The sequence below is a fragment of the Salminus brasiliensis genome, chromosome 20, assembly GCF_030463535.1.
Source record: "Salminus brasiliensis chromosome 20, fSalBra1.hap2, whole genome shotgun sequence".
Taxonomy (NCBI): domain Eukaryota; kingdom Metazoa; phylum Chordata; class Actinopteri; order Characiformes; family Bryconidae; genus Salminus; species Salminus brasiliensis.
This window is the reverse complement of record NC_132897.1, coordinates 6,410,174-6,432,935: the sequence shown is the minus strand read 5'-3', so window position 1 is coordinate 6,432,935 and position 22,762 is coordinate 6,410,174. Positions and strand designations below refer to the sequence as shown.

The window sequence follows — 22,762 nt, the reverse complement described above, 5'->3', positions numbered from 1 at the left end:
TAAAAAAAAAAAAAAAGCCTTTTCTGGATCTCAGGCTATGCACAGTTTCAGTATCCTACAGGGGGGCAGTGTCCTGACCATAGATCAAGTCTAGTGGTGGTCTAAAATTCAGTTAAAAGTGATAACATAGAATGTAATGTAGTTTGGGTTTAGGCTTAATCTGGGTCTAAGAAAAGGATGTGTGTGTGTGTGTGTGTGTGTGTGTGTGTGTGTTATTGCCTGAATCTAAAATCATTTATGACCTACAGTGTTTAGTGCTGGGGTAGTTTACAACACTTCCTTCCACATGGCAGACTAGAATCCAATTCCCCAACCCAGACAGGGACACCACACTAGTAAATGTCTTTGGGCAAGATCTCAAACATGACATTTGCCTACCTGGACAGGGAAGCAAACCTTAGTCCGCCACTGGGAAAGTGTTTTACCCACTATGCTACACTACGTTTTCTTGCTGCTATTTTAGAAGATAAAAAAGAAACAAAACAACAATTCAATTTAAAACAATTCAAGCAGATTTTTTTTTACAAATCTCAAGATATTCTGTTGTAAGACATTCTTAATTAATATATGTAATGTGATCTACAATTTTCAAATATTCCACAGATTTTGCTCAAGTCATTTCTGATGAATAATATATTGAAGCCCTATTCACACCACTTAAAATAAAACTTTTTTTTCCATTCCAAAAGCATGAAGAACATCTAAATAATGAGATGTTTGTAAAGCATCAATAAAGCATCTCAAAATGATAGAGCCATCGCTAAATATCAAGAAAGCATACTCAGCATCTCAAAAAGTGATCTCAAAATAATGACTTTAGTATAAAAAGAACGACTATTGCAAAACGACAACTTTAGTTTCTCAAGATAATGGTTTTGTATCTAAAAATAGTGAGTGTCTTAATAATTTGGCATCTGAAAATAAGTATCTCAACAATAAGGAGTACCTCAAAATGGTCACTTAATATCACAAAATGTAGTATCTCAAAATATTAATTTTATACCTCAAAATAATAAGCATAAAATAAATCTCAACAAAATGACTTAGTATCTCAAAATAGAGACAAAGCATCTCAAAAGAATGACATAGCAATAAATAGGATTCTATAGGTTTTTATGGCTTTAATTAGTAGAAAAAGTAGAAAACCCTCAATTAAAAGCAACTCTGAGTTGGAAGTGACTCACAAGTCCATCTTGTTTCTAAAGAGACCCTTTTCTTTATCCAGTTTATTTTCCTATTTCATGTTTACCTTACAGAAATGCTTACAGAAAGCATGCTGGCTCCCATTAGGCCCTGTGTAATGACCAGCTGCTGGAGGCTGTGTGAGACTGTTGTGAACAGGTTCGTTCTGAGAGGCTTATGGCACCACGCTGTCTGTTCTCATCCATTTAAAGGCTCCACAGGTCATCAGCTGCTGCAGGAGAATCAGATGGTGGTTTGGTTGACTCAGCTGTGCAGTAATTTTAGCAGTGTTGTATGCAGCCTTCACTTGCAACAGTAACCTCTAATCTCAGTTCATAGACAATAAAACATCAAATATTAATGTGGAATAAAAGACATTTTAATTCAAATATTGTTACATCAATATATCATAAATACATTTGTTACATGTAAGAAAAATATACAATATTTATTTTTAAAAATATATATATATATATATAATTGCTACACGGTCAGTTGGACACTGAAATCTTCATGTGCAATACAATCACAACTCGGACAGTTCCAAGTGTTGGAAATGGCCTGGTCTGCTTAAAACATCATAAAATGTCCAGTAATTACTAATATTAAAAATAATAATAATTAAAACCACACACTCTCTTGAGCGTTTTCGTTTTTCTACTGAGGCAGATGCTAAAAAACAACAAAAAAAGACCTTCATTTAATAATGAAGAGAACTGTTGGAAGCACACCCCCTGACTGAGGGAGGACACTCGTGTCACAGTGAACAAAACAATGAGTGGTGTTGATGTTGCCTCCAAGCACAGGCCCTGGATCAGTCCCCTGCATCTTCTCTCTGAACATCTGATCCAAGCTTAAAAACAATGTTGTGCTTCAGCACTAGATGACACAAACATCTCAATTACCTTTCCTACCCATGGGTCGCACCACCCAATCATGTAGCTAATTTATGTCAGGAGGATTCTGGGAAAAACCTTGTTAGTGAAGTCAGGTGTTACATTCCACGTCTTTTTAAAAAGCCCCTCGGGACCTGCAGCACCTGTGGACCCACTTAAGTGGTTCTTAATGGTTTAAAAGTCATTGAAGGCACAGAGGAGGATTCCCTGCTGCTTATAGTAGCTGAGCAGTGCCGGGTCCCTCAGCGTGTTCAGCTCATGCAGACGATCAGAGGACTGGGAAAAGTCGTCTGGCCCTTCGCCACAGCCACCCTGCAGAGGATGACTCGGGTATCCAGGATGCACCATCAGCTCCACTGTGATTGGCTGATTCGAGTCAGGGGCACAGAGATCATCAGACTGCACCACCGTAGATGTCCGCGCCTCCAGAGCAAAGCCCAGGGCTCTTTTGAGGTTGGCGAGGGACATGTTCTGCCCCATCGTGCTTAGGCCCAGGTAGACATCAGGCCATCTGCAGAAACCAGGAACAACAGTGAGTGAGTCAGTCAGGAAAATTACAGCACAATTTTGACTTTAACTGTTGTTTATGTGCTGTCGTTCTGTACAGTGATTAAGGGCCGGTTTCCCAGACATGGATTAAGCTTAGTTTTGAACTAAATTCCAGTGCCAATGGTGGATCACCACTGGAAATTCCTTTTTAGTCTAAGATTAGCCTTAATCTGGCGTGGGAAGCCAGCCCAAAAGGCGTATCCTCAGTTTCTGCACCCTTTAAAGTAAAGGTGCTTCAATTGGTTCTTGCGATAGCATGGAAGAAACAAATATACATATAGTTTATATTGTTCCATAGTTCCATAAAGAACAATGTTAGGAAGAAACAGCATCGCTCAAAGAACGACTGGAAGCACTTTTTTATTTTTTCATTTTTTTAAGAAGTGTGAGACATTTGGTGTTCTTCGTGCACCATAATTTTCTAAGTAGGTGGGTTTTTGTAAGCCCTCTAAACTGATTCCTTTAGCAAAACATAGAGGAACAAAAAGCAGCTTCCACTCTGCCCAAATCATGTAATTCATATACTGTAATTAGGATTTTCCATAATTACATACAATACATATAATAACATACAGCATAAGCTAACCATGCAGCTGTAAACAATGCAGTTGCATCATTTATGGTCTAATTAACTGTATAGAAGGTACGCCTCCTTTAGTCGGACTGAGTGGCAAAACACTCTGCAGCATGGCTGCGTTTATTAGTGGAACTGGCCAAAATAGGAACGAAACGGGCAGTGTTTCTGCTTAAATTAAAGGCAGTTGGACTCAAAATCGATCCATCCAACATACGAAAGAAGCAATGGTCCATGGACAGTGATATGTAGCCAGGAACTTCCAGTTAACTGAGGCTCAAATCAGTTCAGGCAACTTTTAGGCAATTCCAATTCGTGACTGCAAGCGACACCAAGCGCATACCCTCTATTGCAGATTAACCGACCTCCTTTTAACCTCTGACCAAACCTGATTGCGTTACTGCACTATACAGAGGGCAGCTGTGGCCTAAAGCTTAAAGAGGTGGTCTTAAGCCTTGAAGGTCACCGTTTCCATCCTCAGGACTGGCATTCACGGCTGAGATGCCATTGAGCAAGGCACCTAACGTCCAATTGATTAATGGGTGCTAAGGTGGCTGCCCATTCTAACTGCCCTAGAGGCCAATGTATGCTTCTGCACTGAATCTACGCCACAGTCTATGCATAGCCGTATACCCTACACCATAGCCAGGCACCCACATCCTCAAAAACGCAACTATGGGTCATGGCGACGCAGACTGCAACAACTGCGATTGGTCTGTGTGATTGGTAGATCATGACGTTCCTCTGGACCTACACACCTGATGCCATGGCGATGGAAGACCTCCACAGACTGGAGGGCATCTTGCTCAACCTGCAAGTAGAAATCTCTGAGATGGGGAGGTAGAAAAGGACATGAATGCAGACCAGGCTCCACTGGGACGCGTGTGTAAGAGATCCCAAAGTCAGAGAGAAGTTGCGCAAAAACATCTCGCACCTCTGAAAAAGAGCAACAGTCAAAGTCAAGGCACACATCTGCCAGGATCTGTTCATTTTAAGTTAAACACTGAGGCCAGATAATATTCAACTGAACTGCAGCAGGAAATATGAAACGTCAACAGTTGCTGAGGGAAAAACTGAGGTAGTACCTCTTGCAGGTGTTGTTTAGCACCTTGGCCCCTGCTCTTACCTGGCAACACATGTACATGCTGGTGGCCATCCATGTGACTGGGCAGGTGACCAGTGAGCTCACAAAAACGCTTAACCTGAGCCCTAAGCTCCGCCTCCACCTGTCAATCAGGAAAAAAAATAGGTTTTGAATGCAAATTGCAAAACAATACATGCAAAATGATTTAGTGCTTGACTTCAGTTTCCAAATCTGCAAGGAGGAGTTTGGTGTGAGCATCTTCAGACCTGCTCTGGAATTTAGAAAAGAAAGCCTCCACTGTCAAAACAGAGATTTATTTCTCAGTATGTGAGTAAAGGAGTAAGAGTACTGATCAAGCATCAGTTTTTGCTGTTTACATCCAGAGTGAAAATTATATTAGGGGCCAGATTCACAAAAACATTCCTAAGAATAAACTTCAAAAAATTATTTAGATAAACAATAAATATAAGAATATTTTTAATTGCAATTAAAAAAAAAGACATTCTTAAATATTCTCTAAAGTCTTAATGTTTTAAAGGTGCTCTTCCTTGTTATTTTTTTTCTATAGGTCATATATAAGAAGCGTTTTTGTCTGCATTTTACAGCTTATCATAAACAATGTGAGTTTTTATTTGATATTTTTCAGTTTAATTCATGCAACATGGAGGAAAAACTAAATCAAATTAAACATTACAACAACAAAAAAGAACCAATAAGAAAAAATCCTATTGGAAAATATGAATATGGTGTGAAATAGGAAAGGCATTAATTCCCTTATAGAAACTAAACAAGACAATACATCTGTCAATTAAACTACTTGAAGGCCACTTACAGTCAAAGGCAAGTGTGAGATAACAGTAAGGTTAATAATATAATCATATAGCATTCTTAAAATATTTTTAAGACCAAAGTCAAAACAAAATGAGAAATCTTAAAGATTAAGAAGTAAGATTCTTAAGATTTTTAAAAAATAAGGCTTTGTTCACATTACAAAACATTTTGTGAGATGTGAGATCACATTTTTTTCTTTGCTGTGTGTCAAATCCAATCTTTTCAAAACAGATTTGAGTCTTATATGCAGTCCTGGATCAGATACGTATCCGATTTGTAGGCATGCGACATCAATGCAAACGATCAGATTAAATGCACCGTGTCTTTTTGCCTGTAAGCATGGGCTTGGTGCGGTCGTCATCAGCCAGCACCAACAGCACGACAAAACAACAATGGAGGAGAGAACAACTGTGGCGACAGCGGCACACGCGTGCCGTTTCAGGGACACATCGGTTCACATTATAGACGGACACGGGTCACTTACATTTATAAATGTGAACGGTCAAGATAGCCAAATCTGATCTGAGCAAATTACTGGAATTGATTAGGAGGGTTTGTAATGTGAATGTAGCCTAAGCAGTCTCTATACTCTCCGTTGTCAAAACAGGGACCTATTAGAGAGAACTTTTGGAGAGGAAGAGTACTGATTAGGGATCTTTTTTTGTTGTTTACATCCTGATAAAATCAAACATCAAGTTTTCTGTCAATGCTTAAGATGGGTGCCAAGCTAAATATGAACTCTGGATCTGGATTTCTTCTAAACTTTTCCTCCTTGTGTCCGGACACAGGACGTAAGACAAATCCTTTCTGAGAAATGGGACAGGCACACACGTCTTACTGTCACTGGGCCAAGAGTTATATGACGTTCGTTTACATTGACTGAGCTGTATTTGAGGAGCGACCTGCGTAAATCTAGCTTCTTTTTTTTGTTTGTTCGTAATGTTGATCTTGTATCATAACCAGGTAAATGAACAGGAGATTCGCCAACAGGGAAGGGAACATTTGTAAATCATACTTCCCACAAAGAGTATATTTGCTCGCTTTATGAAAGCCTGCTAGGTGACCTTAAATGTATCTCTTTCATTTCATCTGTTCAGTTGCGAGAAGTATTTGCACAGTATCTCCTACCTCAGTCATGTTCATTTGTCCACTCTGCAAAACTTCCCGGAAGCCCATTTTGCCATGAAAGAAGCCATCTTTATTAAGAAGTGTGGATCTCTTCAGCTCCTGACACACTGGAACACCCTCTGAGAGGTTGGCATGAAGTCCAATAGGAATGTGATGCCTGAGGTGAGGAACACAGGGTAACAGAAGCCGTTTGTATTATTAATGTGGGTGAAAAAGAACCACATTCCAGCTGAAACTAAGAAGCAACACACTTTTGTGTGTGATTGTGAGGGCATATACAACTAGTGATCCTGACGATGTGTTGTGCATTAATGACTGCACATTTATTTCCCATTATTTCTTTCACTTACTGTATACAGCCTACTGTAAAGAGTTATAATATATATTTATAATATAGATTTAATATATTTAAACTCAAGTCAAAGTACTGCTTCAATAAAATAATGACTTAAGATAAATTAAAAGTAGTAAACAAAAACTATTAACTATTTTAAGCAACTATTGCTTTAAAAAGAACTGCCATACTGTGTTGTCTACAATATGCAGCGTCTCAGTCCAATCCATCATGAGAGCTGAGGTGCTAGAATAGCTCGGATTGTGTGACATTTGATCTAAAATAAGCTAATAAAGCTCTTAAGTGAGAGATGTGCCTAACACCATACCATCCCAGGTGCTGCCACTAACAAAACAGACTGAAATAACCCAAAGAAATTGCACTGGACACAAAATCTGAAGGAATAAATGGAACTAAGTGAAATAGATTAATTTCCTCTCAAATGTACTTACAATTTAAAGAAAAGCTTTACTTAGGGGCCTAAGTGTTAGCCTGTGAAAATACCCAGTAAACACAATGAGAAAGCTGCTAACATTGTGGGATGTTTTAGAGCCACTGTAGTGTATATTGTAGAGTACATTGAGTGAGTCCCAATGGAGTAACAGTGGTGCCCCACAGGCCACTGATACCAGTGGGGAATGATGAATCCGGCGAGTGATACAGAGCATTCGACGCACCACTGGAGCAGTTAACCTTCCGTCACCTAATACAATCCATGCCACTGCGTCTCGCTAGTGTCATCTGAGCCAAAAGGTAAAGGTGCACGTATTTGTCACTGTACAGTGTACACTGTACAGCGAAATGTGTCCTCCGCATTTAACCCATCTGGTAGTGAACACACACTCACACACACACACACACACACACACACACACACGTGTTCAAGGGCCCAACAGTGGCAGCTTGCCGAGCCCGGGAATCGAACCCACAACCCTGTTATCGATAGCCCGGCGCTCTAACCGCTGAGCCACCACTGCCCATAATAGGACTGGGAAAGTTTCCTCACTTTAAACTACCCATTTGATCAAGGAGGTCTTGTGAGGTCTGGTCTTGTGTGACTGGAAATAACTGCCCGGCAGCACTGCAACGACGACCGCAGAGAAAGCAGCCTTGCTTATAAGGACTTTGTGGGGCACTTACGGCTCACTGACGCACATGGGGAGCGAAGGCTGCCCTCCTGGTCAGATCTTACAAAAGACACAAGCACAGCATTTGCCAGCCATGTCTTGTGGAGACCTGAGAGCTACAAAATATTTGTCTGATCTGTGTAGATATGCTGAGATCCACTGGGTCCCTTCCCCACAAGTGCAGATAAATCCAAGCTGGCAAGCTTCTATATAATGAATATTTCCTTTTTCATTAAAATACTGAATGACTGAAAGTTTACTCCCTGAAATGATGGGAAAATCTGTGGAATTCCCCCTTTTTTTCAGCGGTTAGAGCGCCGGGATATCGATAACAGGGTTGTGGGTTCGATTCCCGGGTTTGGCAAGCTGCCACTGTTGGGCCCTTGAGCAAGACCCTTTACCCTCTCTGCTCCCCGGGCGCTGGAGTTGGCTGCCCACCGCTCTGGGTGTGTGTGGGTACTCACTGCCCCTAGTTCACTAGTGTGTGTGTGTGTGTGTGTGTGTGTGTGTTCACTACCACAGATGGGTTAAATGCAGATGACACATGCGGATGACAAATACGTGCACCTTTGACCTTTGAAAGACTCAAAGTCTGAATGGTGGTCTACAAGTCTACACCCCCTCACCTCTTGGCCAGCTCTGCTGCGTCCTCCGCCGAGGCGGCGTTAACCAGCAGCGACACGTTGGAGATCCCCCCAGCCTGGAAGCAGTCCACGATTCCCCGGTTCCTTCTCTCGCAGTACCCAAAATCATCTCCGGTCACGACCAACTTGACTTTGGGCTGAGGCATTTTCACCGGGCGCTGCTGGGCGACACAGACACCAACAGACTGGATCCATGAAAATTGATAATGACCATATGTCTATAAAAAAGCGTGACGTTACTGATGATCCACGTCGCTTCCTCAAACGCCTAGTCATGATGGAGAATGACCTAAACAGGCCGATGACTACAGCTATGACACACATACCTTATGAGAAACCTCGACACCACTATTTTCACCATGTTTACACTTGGCTTCCAGCCAAACTGGGGTTGAACCCACAGCAGGAAGGACAGACCTAATCAATAGGATTCACAAAAAACCCCACACGCATCCTGCCAGCCTGGCTGGGTTACATGTTTCAGCTGTCAGCTGGCATTAAACCGGTTCCTGGACCCAATCTAAACAGCAGAGTCCCTAAAGCCCCCAGTCAAACGTCCTACACAGGGGGCGAACACGTCCCAGCTACACGTCCGCGCGCCTACATCTCTGTTACTGATCGATATTATCGATAATCTCTACTTTATGGGCAAATATTCCAAATACATGCATCATATCACGTCAACCAGCTTTGGCCCATCAAAGCCCCAGCTACATTTGATTGTATACGTACACAAAGGAACAGATGACCCGCAACTCACCCATCTTATTACCAGATCTGTGCCATTAGTGCCGGTTGCAGTTGGCTGTCGCTGCCCTGTTCTCTTCTGCTTGGGTTTTTTTTTTTCCCCACCCGTTTTTAGATAAACCCCACTCTCCTGCACTGGGATTGGCTAAATTGCTCATTCTAAGGAGCGATTGGCCAATATGAGAGGAGGGGGAAATCCCCAACCAATCCCAGAGCAGAATGGTGAGGGAGCCGTGACGTCAGAACACTCCTCCTAAAATAGGATGGCTTAAATAGACTTCCTCGAACAACGTCCCCTATTGGGAGGCTTTGGAACTTACCTGAGTACTGAGTATGAGTATTTATTTGAATATGCAAATGCTTATGTAAATGAGTGTTGTGTGTTGATGTGAATTAGAGGTTGTATGGAGAACAGTTCCACTTTACAATGCTATAAATGATTTTTTTTAATATCAGGTATATATTTAAGATAAAATAAGCTTAGGTTTAAGAGCTCCTGCAAAGTAAATCCAAGACAAATACAGAATACACATAAAAGGAAGGTCAAATCAAATAATGATAAATAGGAAATGTGCCAGAATGTTCCAAATGTCCTAAATTTTCAATACGGGTGTAGTTCCAGGCATGCTTTGGCTCTGAGTGGGTTCGTACATGAGTTTTAACTGTTACCCAGTTGAGCTCCCAATGGGCCCCATCGTTAAATCAGCCCACCTTAATCTCACACTGGTCCCATCTAGGCCTCGTGTGCAGTGTACAACCGAGAAGATGGGCCCACGTTTAACCCCTCTTGATCCCGTCACTGACCCTTAAGCGCATCCATAGTTGGGACCAATGTGGAACCCAAGGATATAGCTTTCTGGTTTCAGTGGGGCTCTCTATACAGGCCATACATGGACATGTTAGCTGATACAGGGTCAGCGGTACTGTTACCATTGCAGTGTTAGCGTTAGTATAGTCAGTAATGTCTAATGGAGCATTTTCAAACAACGGAAGATCACAAGATCAAACAGTTGTATGTAAGTACATTACATAAGTCATTGGGAGGTGTAGACTTTTTACAAGCCTCCCTCTGTAAGGGTTCAGTCCACACCGCCAAACACCAGCAGGGGGCCAAGGCGGTGTAGTAGTAAGGAAGCAGCTGGGAGCAGCCCTAAAAACTCAATTTCCCAGAAGCCCAGCGCTGATTGCTGCTGATTAGATGCACCTGCTGGGCTCTGCATAAAAGCTCTTCCAAAGTGTTGCTCAGTGCTGCACCTTTGTAGAGGGGCAGACGGTAAACTGGTAAAGAGAAAACTAGCACGAAAGAAAGGAAAGAGAGAAAGAAAAGACAAAGGAAGCTAAGAACAAGTAAACATGGAAAAAAAGAAAAAGAAAAAGAAAAAGAAAAGTCAAGTCAAGTGGATTCTGGGTTTAGGAAAGAAACTCTGTGTTTGAAGTGTGAGCTGATCCAAGGGCTCAGCTTACTGCCTTTAAGTTTATTCATTCCTGTGAGAATTTTTAGTTACGGCCTTATTTTCAGCCCCTAGGCTGAGGGTGTCTTTTGTTGAACCCTGTTTGCTGTTTATTGCCTCCCTTTGTTTTAGTACACCATTTTTTTTTGTGTGTCTCCTTTGTTTGCCATTTCTCTCACCACTTTTTGGGGTGTTTTCTCCACTCCTTTTCACACCTCCCCTGTGGTGCAGTGGGTCGCTGGTTCAAACCCGGCCTCCAGCAGTCTAAGCAAAATCCTCATCATCCTTTTTCACCTTTCTGACTATCCATTTCAGTTTACTCATCTCCCAAAAAAATAAATTAAGTCGTTGCTCTGCCACAACTCTGCCCTCAGCTCAGAGAAAACGGGTTTGAGTCAAAAATTGTCACTTCAGGGTCTCACCTGCTTTCAGATTATAACTCCAATATTAAATAACAGCCTGGTATGTTTTTTTTTTTTTTGTTACTGTTGTAAATTAGTCATGAATTATTGGAATATAAAGGTTTTATTTATCCAAGTGTAGCCTTATTTAAGTCTACTCTATCCACATTTGATTAGATACCACAGAAGCTTTCACTCACCTTGGAATTTAACCAGATTTCACTTCATCATAGGAGTTACTCAGGTGGGTAAATGTGTGACTTTCCCACATGCATGGGGGTGTAGTCAGATCTTTAAACCCTTGTAGAAGGCCTAGATCCCACCCAAGAGTAACTGCTATCCCTTTCATGATCTTAGACCATGGCTTATAAATATGTATAGACCTAATTTCCATCTTTTCCCCATTCATAGTGTAACGTTACAATGTTTTAAGTTCTTAAACACCAAAGGAAACAAAGTAGAGAGAGCTTAGGTGCATCCCACTTGCATACTACTAATACTATAGGATATATAGTGTATGCTAATCTGATGTGGATTTGGCATGTTGGTAAACAAAATACCAGAAGCCTCGGCCTTCTCCTGTTTGTTAAATACAAAACTCTTAGTTGCCAATATGTCTTGTTTTATTCAAACTTCAATCATCCAGTCCACCAACCCCTAAACGAGTCAATGGCAGAGTAAGATGTTTGGCATTGGCAGAGGGGATTTGGCAAATTTTTAATGGGTGCATCCCACATACTCAGCTCTGCTGGCCATCCCGTAAATGCATGTTCCTTACAAATGTGGAATTATTTCAAAGGGAAATTAACAGGCTTTCCAACTGTATACGATTTATTGCCAATAAGCATTATTACAACAAAGAAATAATGTACTAACACACATTTCCCTCTTTTTTATGCTAATTTTTAATTGTCATTATTTTAAGCTTGGAGACGCACTCAGTAACTCACAACGCAAAGATCTAGGGGTCGATTTGAGGGTGACTCGTTAGGCAGCTAGCAGCACACAGCCAGGCTGCAGGCAGTGACTGTCCGTCTGTGACGCGCCCAGGGTTCTACAGCGGCTCGTCATGACTTCCTCAGCCAATCACGGACCTCCGTGTGTGAGCGCGCTGCTTCCTTGTTTTCGGACTTGTCGTGACGCGATTGGCCCGCTGCTGCCCCGGTGTGTGAACGCGGCTCTCCCTCTTTATCAGTCTCTGAGCTGTTATGTAGGAAACACACTAGTTTGCAGCATGGAGCCGTTAAAGACCACCCGTGTCTGTTTGGATGTCGTTTTGCTATTCGTGGTCTTGGCCACGTGCCAGGCCCGCGACCCGGACTCCAGCTATGTCACATGTGGGTCTTTAGTGAAGCTGCTGAACACACGGCACAACGTCAGGCTGCACTCCCATGATGTCAAATACGGCTCAGGTAAACTCACCTGCTGGACAGGTTCAGACCAGTGGACACGTGGATCATGAATCGTGTGCATTAGTATTGATCATTGATTTTCAGTGGCAATATTTAACGTTATGGGGGGGCTTAGGTTGGACCTGCCGTTTGGGGGTTTAGCCTGCAAGCTAATGGCAGCCAACCATGGACCTACAGCATTGTGTTTCCTTGTTTGATTGCATTAGGGTGTAATTTAGGGTGTAATTCAGGGTCTGTTCAGAGATAGATACACTACAGATTACATAAAGAAAGGGGTCTTTTGATATGATGACCAATGAGGGACTTGATGGAGCAGCAAGATCCAGCTCAACAAGGAAGAGTTCCACTTTTGTTACATACTAAAAAATTCTGGTCATTTCTGACCGGTAGCTGACATCTGGATAAAAGTGTATAAAATTGGTGCAACCAAATGCAATTCCAATAAACTCTCTGTACCTACAACTAGGGGTGCCCCCTCTGCACCTCTGCACCTATAAAAGTGGTGGCTATATTAGTCAGCAAGTGAACAATCAGTTCCTGAAAGTGATGCGCTGGAAGCAGGAGAGAATCTGAGCCATCTTGACAAAGGCCAAACTGTGATGGCTAGATGACTGGGACATCAGGCAGGTCTTATAGGTGTGTGTGGTATGCTGTGATCATTGCCTACCAAAAGTGATCTGAGCTTCTGAGAAAGGCTCATAGATGTGATCCATGGCAGGCCCACCTTTTTAGATGTTATAGTTGATCACTTTCAACACCACTCTGTACTGAATCATCAAGCATCACTGGAACAGACTACCTGATGTAACAAAGATAACCTAATTTACTAAGAACAAAATGTATTATTATTATATAATTGTATTATTAGTAGTATTATTACTGCTACCAAGGGTGCAGTGATATGGGCAAATGAAGATGCTCATCCTGATACATAAACAAAATCTATAAACTTTGTCTAAATCCACATGGATTTTAATCATGAGAAAATATTACATGCATTTGTTGAGGATTACAGCCCAGCAGCACCTAAACATTCTGATCATCCAACATACAATAAAAACTTCATCAATTATCAGTATGAATTATTAAAATCTGAACACCCATTGGATCCATCATCCAACAATGTTTCCACAACAAAACTAAAAAATTCCTTAGACCAGGAATCAGTTGCAGTATCACTAAGCCTAACCTGTAACACATGCAGATGGATGTCGTTTTTGTGAACCTTGTCTTTTATGTTGTGCTAAACTGTAACTCTATCCCGTAGGTAGCGGGCAGCAGTCGGTTACTGGTGTGGATACAGCGGATGATGCAAACAGTTACTGGCGTATCCGTGGTAAACCAAATGAAACGTGCCAGCGAGGAGTGCCCATTAAGTGTGGTCAGGCCATCCGTTTCACTCATATGAAAACCGGACGCAACCTCCACACTCACCACTTCAGCTCTCCCCTTTCTAACAACCAGGTAATTTGACTGCCTCTCTGTAACCAACCCCAGCACACACACAAATGTAGAAATTTGACCTCAGCTCTCCTCTACCTTAAGCAACCTTGTGACCTTCTTCTTCTAGTTATTATTATTATTATTATTATTATTATTATTATTAATAAATATTACTATTATTATTGTTATCATCATTTTCTTATAATCAGATCATGGGGCCATATTCACTATCCGTTCTTAAGAAGAAATTTCTTCTTAAACTTCCCTTGTGCAGTTTTCATGAAGAATTTGGCATTCACCAGTGTTTTCTTATTTGGAATTTGTTCAGTTTACAGTGACGATGGAATCCATCATAAGAGCAGATATGTGAACACATCATGAATAAAATGTAGACTTTCTGTTGGAACTTTACTTAAGAACAAATTCAAGAACATACTTAGGAAGATACTGGTGCTCGAGGCTCATTGCTATCTCAAATACATTCATGGTTTAACTTTATCTCTAGGTATGTGACCTTGAGAAGTTCATAAATGGTTCTAGTGTGGAATATATAGTACTAAAAGCCTTAATCGACCTTAAACCATGATATTTACAATTATGGTTTCATTGAGTTGCATCCATTGAAAAATTAGCAGAAACCAAAAGTGGGTTTTGGCACCTTTTTGTTGGCTTCTACACACATAACCAGGGGATATAATGTGGGTACTGTGCAAAGTAGCTTTCTTGCTCAAGCAGGAGCCACCAGTCCCGCTCACACTCAAGGCCTGATGGGATTGCAGGTTTTCATTCAATCCAAGCAGGAACACATCTCATATAACTAATCACCTGTTTGAAGACTAAAACTAACTATTTAAACAAGTGGAGTCAGTCGTGCACCAATTTGTTTAGAATGAAAACCTGCAGTTACATTGGCTCTTTGTGGTGAGACTGGTGATCCCTGTGCTAGAGGACTGGTTTTCAAACCAGTTCCAAAGCTCACAACACAAAGGGATAGAGGGCAAATGTGAACCAACTGGTGATCCATGAGTACCAGTTTGAGAACTACTGTGGTTAAGCTGTGGGTTTCAAGATTGCTTGGCTTCTTTTATTCTATTAAACAGATATAAGGAGTACTTAGAAACATGCCTTTTTCTTTTTATTGTTAGTTAAAACAGATAAATAACTAAAAATGATAAAAATGCAGTATTTATGACTTTATAAGTGGGTTTTTGTTGTTTTAATCTGTTCAGATTGGTTTCTAAACAATTTGTGTTTCATATTGTACCAATAACACCCTAGTTACAAGCTGGTGTGTTTGAGCACAAGCCATAAAACAGTACAATACAATACAATACACCGATCCACCATAGCATTAGAACCGGTGACAGGTGAAGGGGAAAAACACTGATTATCTTCATCTACAGTGGCTTCATCTGTCAAGGTGGGGGATACATTAGGCAGCAAGTGAGCAGTCCAATCTTGAAGGTGATGTGTTAAGGGCAGGTGAAATGGGCAAGTGAAAGAACCTTAGTCACTTTGATAAGGGAAAGACTCAAATGTCTAGAACATCTCAAAAACATCAGGCAGGTCTTTTGGGGTATGAAAACCCTCATAACAGGGTTATGAGCACCTAAGGCACATTAATGCGCTCCATGTAGGCCCCACCTCACGCCTTGCAGGACTTGCAAGGACTTGGAAAGATCTGCTGCTAACGTCTTGGTGCTAGATACCACAGGACACCTTCAGAGATCAGAAGGGGGACATACTTACTATTAGGCAGGCGGTGCTAATGTTATGGCTGATGGCTAGAAAGCGTTTACTATTCCAGTGTATTCTGACCATGTGAAACACTTTTTTCGGTTTGTGCAGGAGGTCAGTGCGTTTGGGGAGAACGGAGAGGGTGACGATTTAGACGTTTGGGCGGTCCAGTGCAGTGGCACTTACTGGGAGCGTGACGATGCTGTTCGGATCAAACATCTCGGCACCAGCGTCTTTCTCAGCGTAACTGGAGAGCAGTACGGCCATCCAATCAGAGGCCAGCGTGAGGTCCACGGAATGCCCTCGCCCAATCAGCACAACTACTGGAAGGTGATGGAGGGAGTGTTCATCCAACCCAGCAATGAACCTCTCCATCATGACGAGCTGTGATGCTGCAGAGCGTACTGTACGGCGGCCAGCCAATGAAGACTGTTCCACTCACTGTTTTCACTCACTGTTTTAGGTTCTTCATTCTGCACCTCTCATGTGATCAGCCAGTTCACCTTCAGTTTAGTTTCTTAGGATTTTTCTTATTTTCTGTGCTTTATGCCTGTTTAGAAATGCATACACCAAAAGAAGTATACGTTTAAAGAGTATACTGTACTGAACGATTGGATTTTGTGTCTTATTTTGTCTTATTTTGGGTTTTTTTTGTTTTTTTTGTTTTTTTTTTAATGTAAATGTAAAAACACACAAGACTACTAGTTTTATTTGTGTTTTATTTATCTGTGGTACTGCAGTGGCATAACCGGCTGTTTGAAGGACTAAAGAGAAGAATTATACTGTAATGGGGTTCATTTGTTGTTTTTACAAACATGTAATTGGAATTTGGTGATTATAAAGACACCAGAAAAGAGGTTCTATTAAATAAAAAAACTGTTATCTCTCTTATTGTCAGTCCAATATTATTATTATTATTATTATTATTATTTGCATTTGGACAATAAGACACTTGGATTAGAAGCTCCAAATAATATGCCAATAATGTCACCACTTACTACTGTATTTTTGTTCTGGACTAATAAATGATTTATCCAAATCAGTGGATACTGATATGGAAAATATCAGTCAAAATGTTATACTCTATATGGACAAAAGTATTGGGACACCTGCATATTTAGACTTTCAGAAATCAAGGGTATTAAAACGAGTTTATCCTGCTTTTGGTGGACTTACCATCTGTGTGGCAGTTGTGGCTCAGCGGTTAGAACTCCGGGCTATTAATGACAGGGTTGTGGGTTCAATACCCAGGCTCGCAAGCTGCCACTGTTGGCCCTCTGCTCCCCGGGCACTGGAGTTGGCTGCCCACTGGGTGTGTGCTTACCAGTTCACCAGTGTGTGTTCACTACCACAGATGCAGAGGACACATTTTGCTGTACACAGTACAGTGACAAATACATGCACATTTACCTGTGTTGTCCAGTAATTACAACAGGGTTAGTGATTTCAGAAAATCCCATGCCTTCAGAGAGTCCTATAGGCAGTACTTCTCTGCAGGGACTAGACAAGCTCTGTGCATTTGCACACTCGTGTCAGCAAGGAGTGCAACTTAACATAGCTGAATGCATTCATTAGAAGAGGTTTTGGACATCATAAATATTTCAGTATGAAATATTAAAAATCCAAGTAAACAGATATTGAAGGATTTTTTTATCTGACGTTTCTACTGCAAAAGTTGCATAAGTAAATAAGTATGACTGAAATGACTGAGATTATTATTATTAGGCTGCTGATACTACTCCGTCCTAATTTATGCTGATACACTTTACAGACATGATCACATGATTTGATATACTGAAATCCATTAATAGTGGGAATTTCCCACTATTAGTGAAATCCATTAATAGTGGGAATTTTCCCACTGCGGGACTAATAAAGGACTATCTTATCTTATCTTACACGGTTCTGCAAAAAATAAAAAGTAGCTTCTACGGGTTGAATACACTTTAAAAGTGGATAAACACAAGCTGTGTAAAATCAATGAATTTATGTGTTTCCTTTCTACACACAATATTAGCTGCAAATGACTCTAAACACAGGCCTTTTTGTCCACTCATGAATACAGCACTGTACAGATATTATTTAGACGCATGAGTTATAACCATTTTTCTCAGCAATAAGAGAGAAAGTAGGCAAGATCTTGTGAGCCTGAAAAAGTCTAGTCTGAAGAATAGAGCTTGGTTCCTTCAGGTTTCTCCTGGACGCCTCCAGCCAGCACAGCGTGGATGTGTTCAACTCCAACATCAGCAGCTCACCTGATTTACTCTCATTAAGCACTGATTTACCAAACCAGGTGTTGGATGATAACCATAGTTAATACTAGACTCCTTGAGGAGAGCTTTGGAGATGAACAGATTATGTAAAACCATGAAATTCTGTATGATAGTTGTGTGTATTTATTCTAATATTACTGTTTTATTAAGCAAATAAAACTTACTGCTCAGATAAGCAGCTCTAAGGCATTTATACTATAAACAGATCCACCCTGAGTGTGAGGATGAACCCAGTCCCTCCAGCAGATGGCGCAGTAACACCACAACAGTGCTGAATCTCATGCCATTTGGGCAATAACGAGGTCCTCCATGTTGTGATTTGATATGACCCGAGTTATTGGGCTGATAAAAGTTTGAAGAGTTGATTATCCACTCAAAAACGTCGCCCTAATGTTCAGGGAAAACTACAAATCCCAGAAACTACCCGCTGTTTTCTATCTAGCTGAGACAGCTCGTCCAAAGCAGTCTCTCATCATGGCGCCCAAAGTTGTGAACCTGAGGATCAGCCTTAAACAGCGAGCTTGATTTAGACAGTAGTGTGACTCTAAATCTAATTATTTCCAACTATTTGGCCAGCTGACAACGTTCATGTTAACAGTATGGGTGAGATTTAGGTTAATTCGTGTTTAATCACTTATTCTATGCTCTAAAATGGAGAATGAAGAAAGTGCAGCTCTGAAACCAAACACGCCAGCGAAACCCTCTCAAACATCTGACTGACGTGTCCTACCTGGCCTTCAGAAATACTGCGTAGACTCAACGTTCAATTTATACATACTTAAATATATATATTATGGACTATTTCAACTAGTATTCCTTGCTGTCTTGCTTAATGGAGTCATTGTTAATTATCTGAGCCTAAATCTTAAAATCTACCAATACTGACCTCTCATTGTATTATAATAATAATAATTATTATTATTATAATTATTACATTTAATATTATTATTATGTCATATCCACATAAATCAGTAGTTACAATTAGTAGATAAAAGGTTTGTATCCTTTAAAAACATTGTTAAACAAGACAAACATTTATTTAGTATATATTCATAGTAAGGCTTTCATAGTAAAATCAGGTAGTTATATCTTACTATAGGATACAAGCATTCGTACAGATTATTACATGTATTTTAACATACAATAATAAAGTACTACAGTTTTTTTTTCTTTTAAGAGGCTATTTTATAAGGCCTCTATTTTATTTTATCTAGGCCTATATAGATGTAGACTACTACACATTATTAAAGCAGTATTACACAGCATGGTAGAAATCGTATATTTTCTTATATCATTACTACAGATGTCTCTGTAACAACAACTGTCTATCTTTAAAACACGCTATTTTCTATTTCAAAGAGGCTCAGGAAGCTACTGTCTGCCATAAGATACAACTATTTCTCCTATTAGTACCAGACAGTTGTATTACTAGTAATACAGCAATGCAATGGTAATTACTATAGTATGAGTATCTACCAACCTAGCAGAAAGAAATATTGCACATGTAGCTGTTTTACACAGCACTGTGAAAATGTGTTTGTCACAGAATTAATATAGACTTATTTTGTAGGAATAATTAGTGCAGAAGGGCAGACAATCTGTTTTGGAAAAGGCTCAGAGAGCTACTCTATAGGATACAAGTATTATAGATTATTTTAAGATTTACGGTGCAGGAATTCCATGATTTAGGACAGACAGCTATATCACTACCACATATTACAGTAGTTACAACAGTACTACTAAGTATCTTTCTAACTATTTATCTAACAGTGAACATATTAGTAGTATACTAGTAATATAGTTTTATACAGCACTGTGGAAATGGCATAGTTAGTTTTAATGTGGGCTTATTTTGTAGGAATAACCCCTTAAAGATTAATGTATCAGTGCTTAAGGGCAGACAGTCTGTTTTTGACAGGCTGAGGCACCTACTGTGTACTACAATTACAGGTTATAGGCATTTCTACAGGATACAGGTTCCACAGGATTACAGATTACTATGAAAAAATACTACACAAGTATTGTATTACTCTGGTATACTTTTAGTACTACTATCTATTTATGGATAATGTTACATACTATTACAGCAGTACTGCATATTACTGCAGAAATCTAATAGTTTGTTATATACTGCTAGATGTCTTAGTAAGAGCAACAGCCTATAGTTTACATAATCTGTGCAGAAGGGCAGGCAGTACTGTCTAAGAGAGGCTGATGGAGCTACGGCCTGCTATAAAATACAACTTTTTGTACAGGACACAAATATAGATACAATAAGGCTGCACTACAGGACAGATGGTTTATAACTTTTACATTACTATAAGCATAATATTACTATTGCATTATAATATTATTAGTAATATGCAATATTAATTACTAGCATCTAGAATTTGTCTATCCATCCACATTTTAGCAGTATTATACAGCACTGTGGAAAGTGTCTCTTGTCTCTTACAGTATTATTATAGCTGTCATTGTAAGCCCCACCCCATATAGTTTAAATAATCAGTGCAGAGGGGCAGGGAATCTATTCACAGGGAGACTGAGGGAGCTGTAATAAATATAAGACAAGTATTATAGATAGCTGGATAGCTAGAAAACACTAGAACTTGGATATTTTGCTTCAAGACAGACAGTTTATAAGTATTACATTACTATAACTCTAATATTACTATTATATTATAATACTGGTAATATAATAGTACTATGGTGCACTATATAGCAGCAACATATTGCAGATTAATATTGCAGATTTAAGAGAGCTACTGTCTGCTGCTACACATGTGATATTTATTTATCAGTGTAAACACTAGACTGAAACATCTAAAATCAGAATTCAGTTCCCATTATGTGTTATTGATTATTAATATGCGTGCAAGTATTATATGGGTTACGTGCACGCATATTAAACATTTTAACTTTGAGACGTGGTTCCACATCTGATGGGGAATTAGGCTGGTTATAATTTCCTGATACATCAGTTTGCGTCACAGAAGTTGAAAAGAGCCTGGATGACTGTGACAGTATTAACTACTTGCTTTTAAGAATGGCATGTTTAATAAAGAAGGTGTTTTCAGGTTTTATAGGAACTTATTTATTAGAACCTTTGATCTCTTTGAGAGCTCTTGATCTCATTTCCGGTTCAATGGCTTCAAAGTCACAGGAGTCCATTTAGGTGTTGATCACAAGTGCACGATTACGGAGACAGGCATTAAAACAACACAAACACACTGAATAAATCTTCTCAACTTTTATTCAGATGTTTACAAAGAAGCTCAGCTGCACCTCCAACATTTCAACAGTAAAAAACAGGAGACAAAAAAATTCCTACATACATAACTGTGGAACATCTGGTTAGATAAGAGGTTGGTAGCTCAGCCTGGTGGCCAGCTACAGGAGTCAAAAACACACACTTTGCGGAGGAATGGATGAGTAGGTACGTGTGTGTGTGTATGTGTGTGTGTTTTAGTCTAGTGGACTGATGCCCTTTCATTATTGCACTGCTAGCTGCATCTCCCACAGTAGTGCAACAGAGAAAGAGTGTCAGGCAACAGACGACTACCGGCCAGCGGATACAAGATCCATTCCAGACACACACACACACGCACACATATGATCGCATTGCTTTCTCTCTCTCCCTCTCTCGCTCTTTCTCCCATTCTCGACATACACACACACTGATCTTCACCTTCTTGTCAAAAATGCATACACAGAAGATACAGCTCAGTTAACCTTTTCTTTTACTACATGCTACCATGTAAACATAAGATCCTTCTAGGCCATAAAGGGTTTAAGTACCCGTGAGGTTTGCTGTGTGAAGACACTTTCCATAAAGCAGTTTGTCAACAGAACCAATTGTCCAAACCAATTCAAAATGACAAACGTGGGCCATAAGTTCAGACGAGCGACCTTTTTCATTCAAACCCAGCGTTTCAGGAGCCCACACATGAGCTCTCATTTACAGACTATAATTGTGCATCCATTAATCACAAGAGGCTGTTGAAAGATGAACAGTATGAAACCTTGTAGATATAAAATATCATCCACGTGTGGTGTGTTTCATGTTGCACTGGAAGAAGAGCTTTAATATGGCTTGGCATAGATTTAACTAATCAAATCACTTGAGAAAGCTGAAAAAACACTAAATCAGTGCAGTAGCATGAGTCTAGAGGTTCTATTAGGGCTGCACAATTAATCAAAAGGAACATTTAGAACTTCTAAGTCTGTTAATACTTTTTATAATCCTGGTAATACTTTCCCCACTGTGTGTGTTCATGTACTGTCCTCTTAAAAACATACTACCGAGTGTGTAGTCACGTGACTCCGCCCTGTCCAGTCTGCGACATGTAAGCAGCATGGAGGGGAACTTTGAGCACCTCGAGCAGCTTTCATTAATTACAAGGGTATATATATATATATATATATATATATATATATATATATATATATATATAAGGTATACCTATACTATATTCTATAATAGTTCAATGTGTTTGGAAGGTCTTTTACCTTTTAAACTCATATGTGTTTAATCTCAGTTCAACCTGAAATCAGAACTACGTTAAATCCAAAACCAGAACTATGTTAAATTCTGATTTGTTTAACAGTAGTTACTATTGGTGTAAATCTCCATTCCATGTATGAAATCCCTACTTCAGATATGATTTGATTATTTTGCTTTGATGTAAAAACAAAACAGTATTTTTGATTACATATTACATAAGATCTACATATGATTATAAATGACGCATCTATACATCCCTACTAAAACGATTATAATTCATAGTAGTTTAAATTATATACCTTAACATTAATAACTGATTAAAAACCACAGGGCTTGAGGCTTTAAAATGAACAGAATCTTGCAAACATATCAGAAAAAGATCTGGACTTATTTCCTTAGTTTCAGTAATAATCTTACAGTGTGAAAGAAGAATTACCATACCCTA

The 22,762-nt window shown here is 39.8% G+C and overlaps 2 protein-coding genes across 3 annotated transcripts; one reads left to right on the top strand and one right to left on the bottom strand.

The window, feature by feature from the left end:
• Nucleotides 1–1,539: 1,539 nt before the first annotated feature.
• ydjc (YdjC chitooligosaccharide deacetylase homolog) lies at nucleotides 1,540–9,168 on the bottom strand. 2 transcript variants are annotated; one of them, XM_072664680.1, is made up of 6 exons: nucleotides 9,110–9,168; nucleotides 8,332–8,507; nucleotides 6,245–6,401; nucleotides 4,328–4,427; nucleotides 3,960–4,137; nucleotides 1,540–2,589 (listed from the first exon to the last, which is right to left on the bottom strand). In XM_072664680.1, exons 2-6 carry the CDS (start codon nucleotides 8,493–8,495, stop codon nucleotides 2,253–2,255), a joined length of 936 nt encoding a protein of 311 aa, XP_072520781.1. In that variant the 5' UTR covers nucleotides 8,496–8,507; nucleotides 9,110–9,168; the 3' UTR covers nucleotides 1,540–2,252. The 2 variants fall into 2 exon arrangements, with proteins under 2 accessions (XP_072520781.1, XP_072520782.1); XM_072664681.1 differs by having other exon boundaries at nucleotides 8,332–8,510; nucleotides 9,110–9,165.
• A 2,925-nt stretch (nucleotides 9,169–12,093) lies between these two features.
• sdf2l1 (stromal cell-derived factor 2-like 1) lies at nucleotides 12,094–16,431 on the top strand. Its single transcript, XM_072664782.1, has 3 exons — nucleotides 12,094–12,360; nucleotides 13,628–13,824; nucleotides 15,652–16,431. The coding sequence occupies exons 1-3, from the start codon at nucleotides 12,183–12,185 to the stop codon at nucleotides 15,928–15,930; spliced, it is 654 nt and encodes a 217-aa protein (XP_072520883.1). The 5' UTR covers nucleotides 12,094–12,182; the 3' UTR covers nucleotides 15,931–16,431.
• Nucleotides 16,432–22,762: the final 6,331 nt, after the last annotated feature.

Excerpts from the sequence above, each read along its gene's own strand:
- sdf2l1 (XM_072664782.1), top strand. The coding sequence starts at position 12,183 with ATGGAGCCGTTAAAGACCACCCGTGTCTGTTTGGATGTCGTTTTGCTA. Across the intron at positions 12,361-13,627 it reads TGATGTCAAATACGGCTCAG|GTAGCGGGCAGCAGTCGGTT; the intron begins GTAAACTCACCT and ends TCTATCCCGTAG. Across the intron at positions 13,825-15,651 it reads CTCCCCTTTCTAACAACCAG|GAGGTCAGTGCGTTTGGGGA; the intron begins GTAATTTGACTG and ends CGGTTTGTGCAG.
- ydjc (XM_072664680.1), bottom strand. The coding sequence starts at position 8,495 with ATGCCTCAGCCCAAAGTCAAGTTGGTCGTGACCGGAGATGATTTTGGG. Across the intron at positions 6,402-8,331 it reads GCAGCAGAGCTGGCCAAGAG|GCATCACATTCCTATTGGAC; the intron begins GTGAGGGGGTGT and ends TCCTCACCTCAG. Across the intron at positions 2,590-3,959 it reads TTCCATCGCCATGGCATCAG|ATGGCCTGATGTCTACCTGG; the intron begins GTGTGTAGGTCC and ends TGGTTTCTGCAG.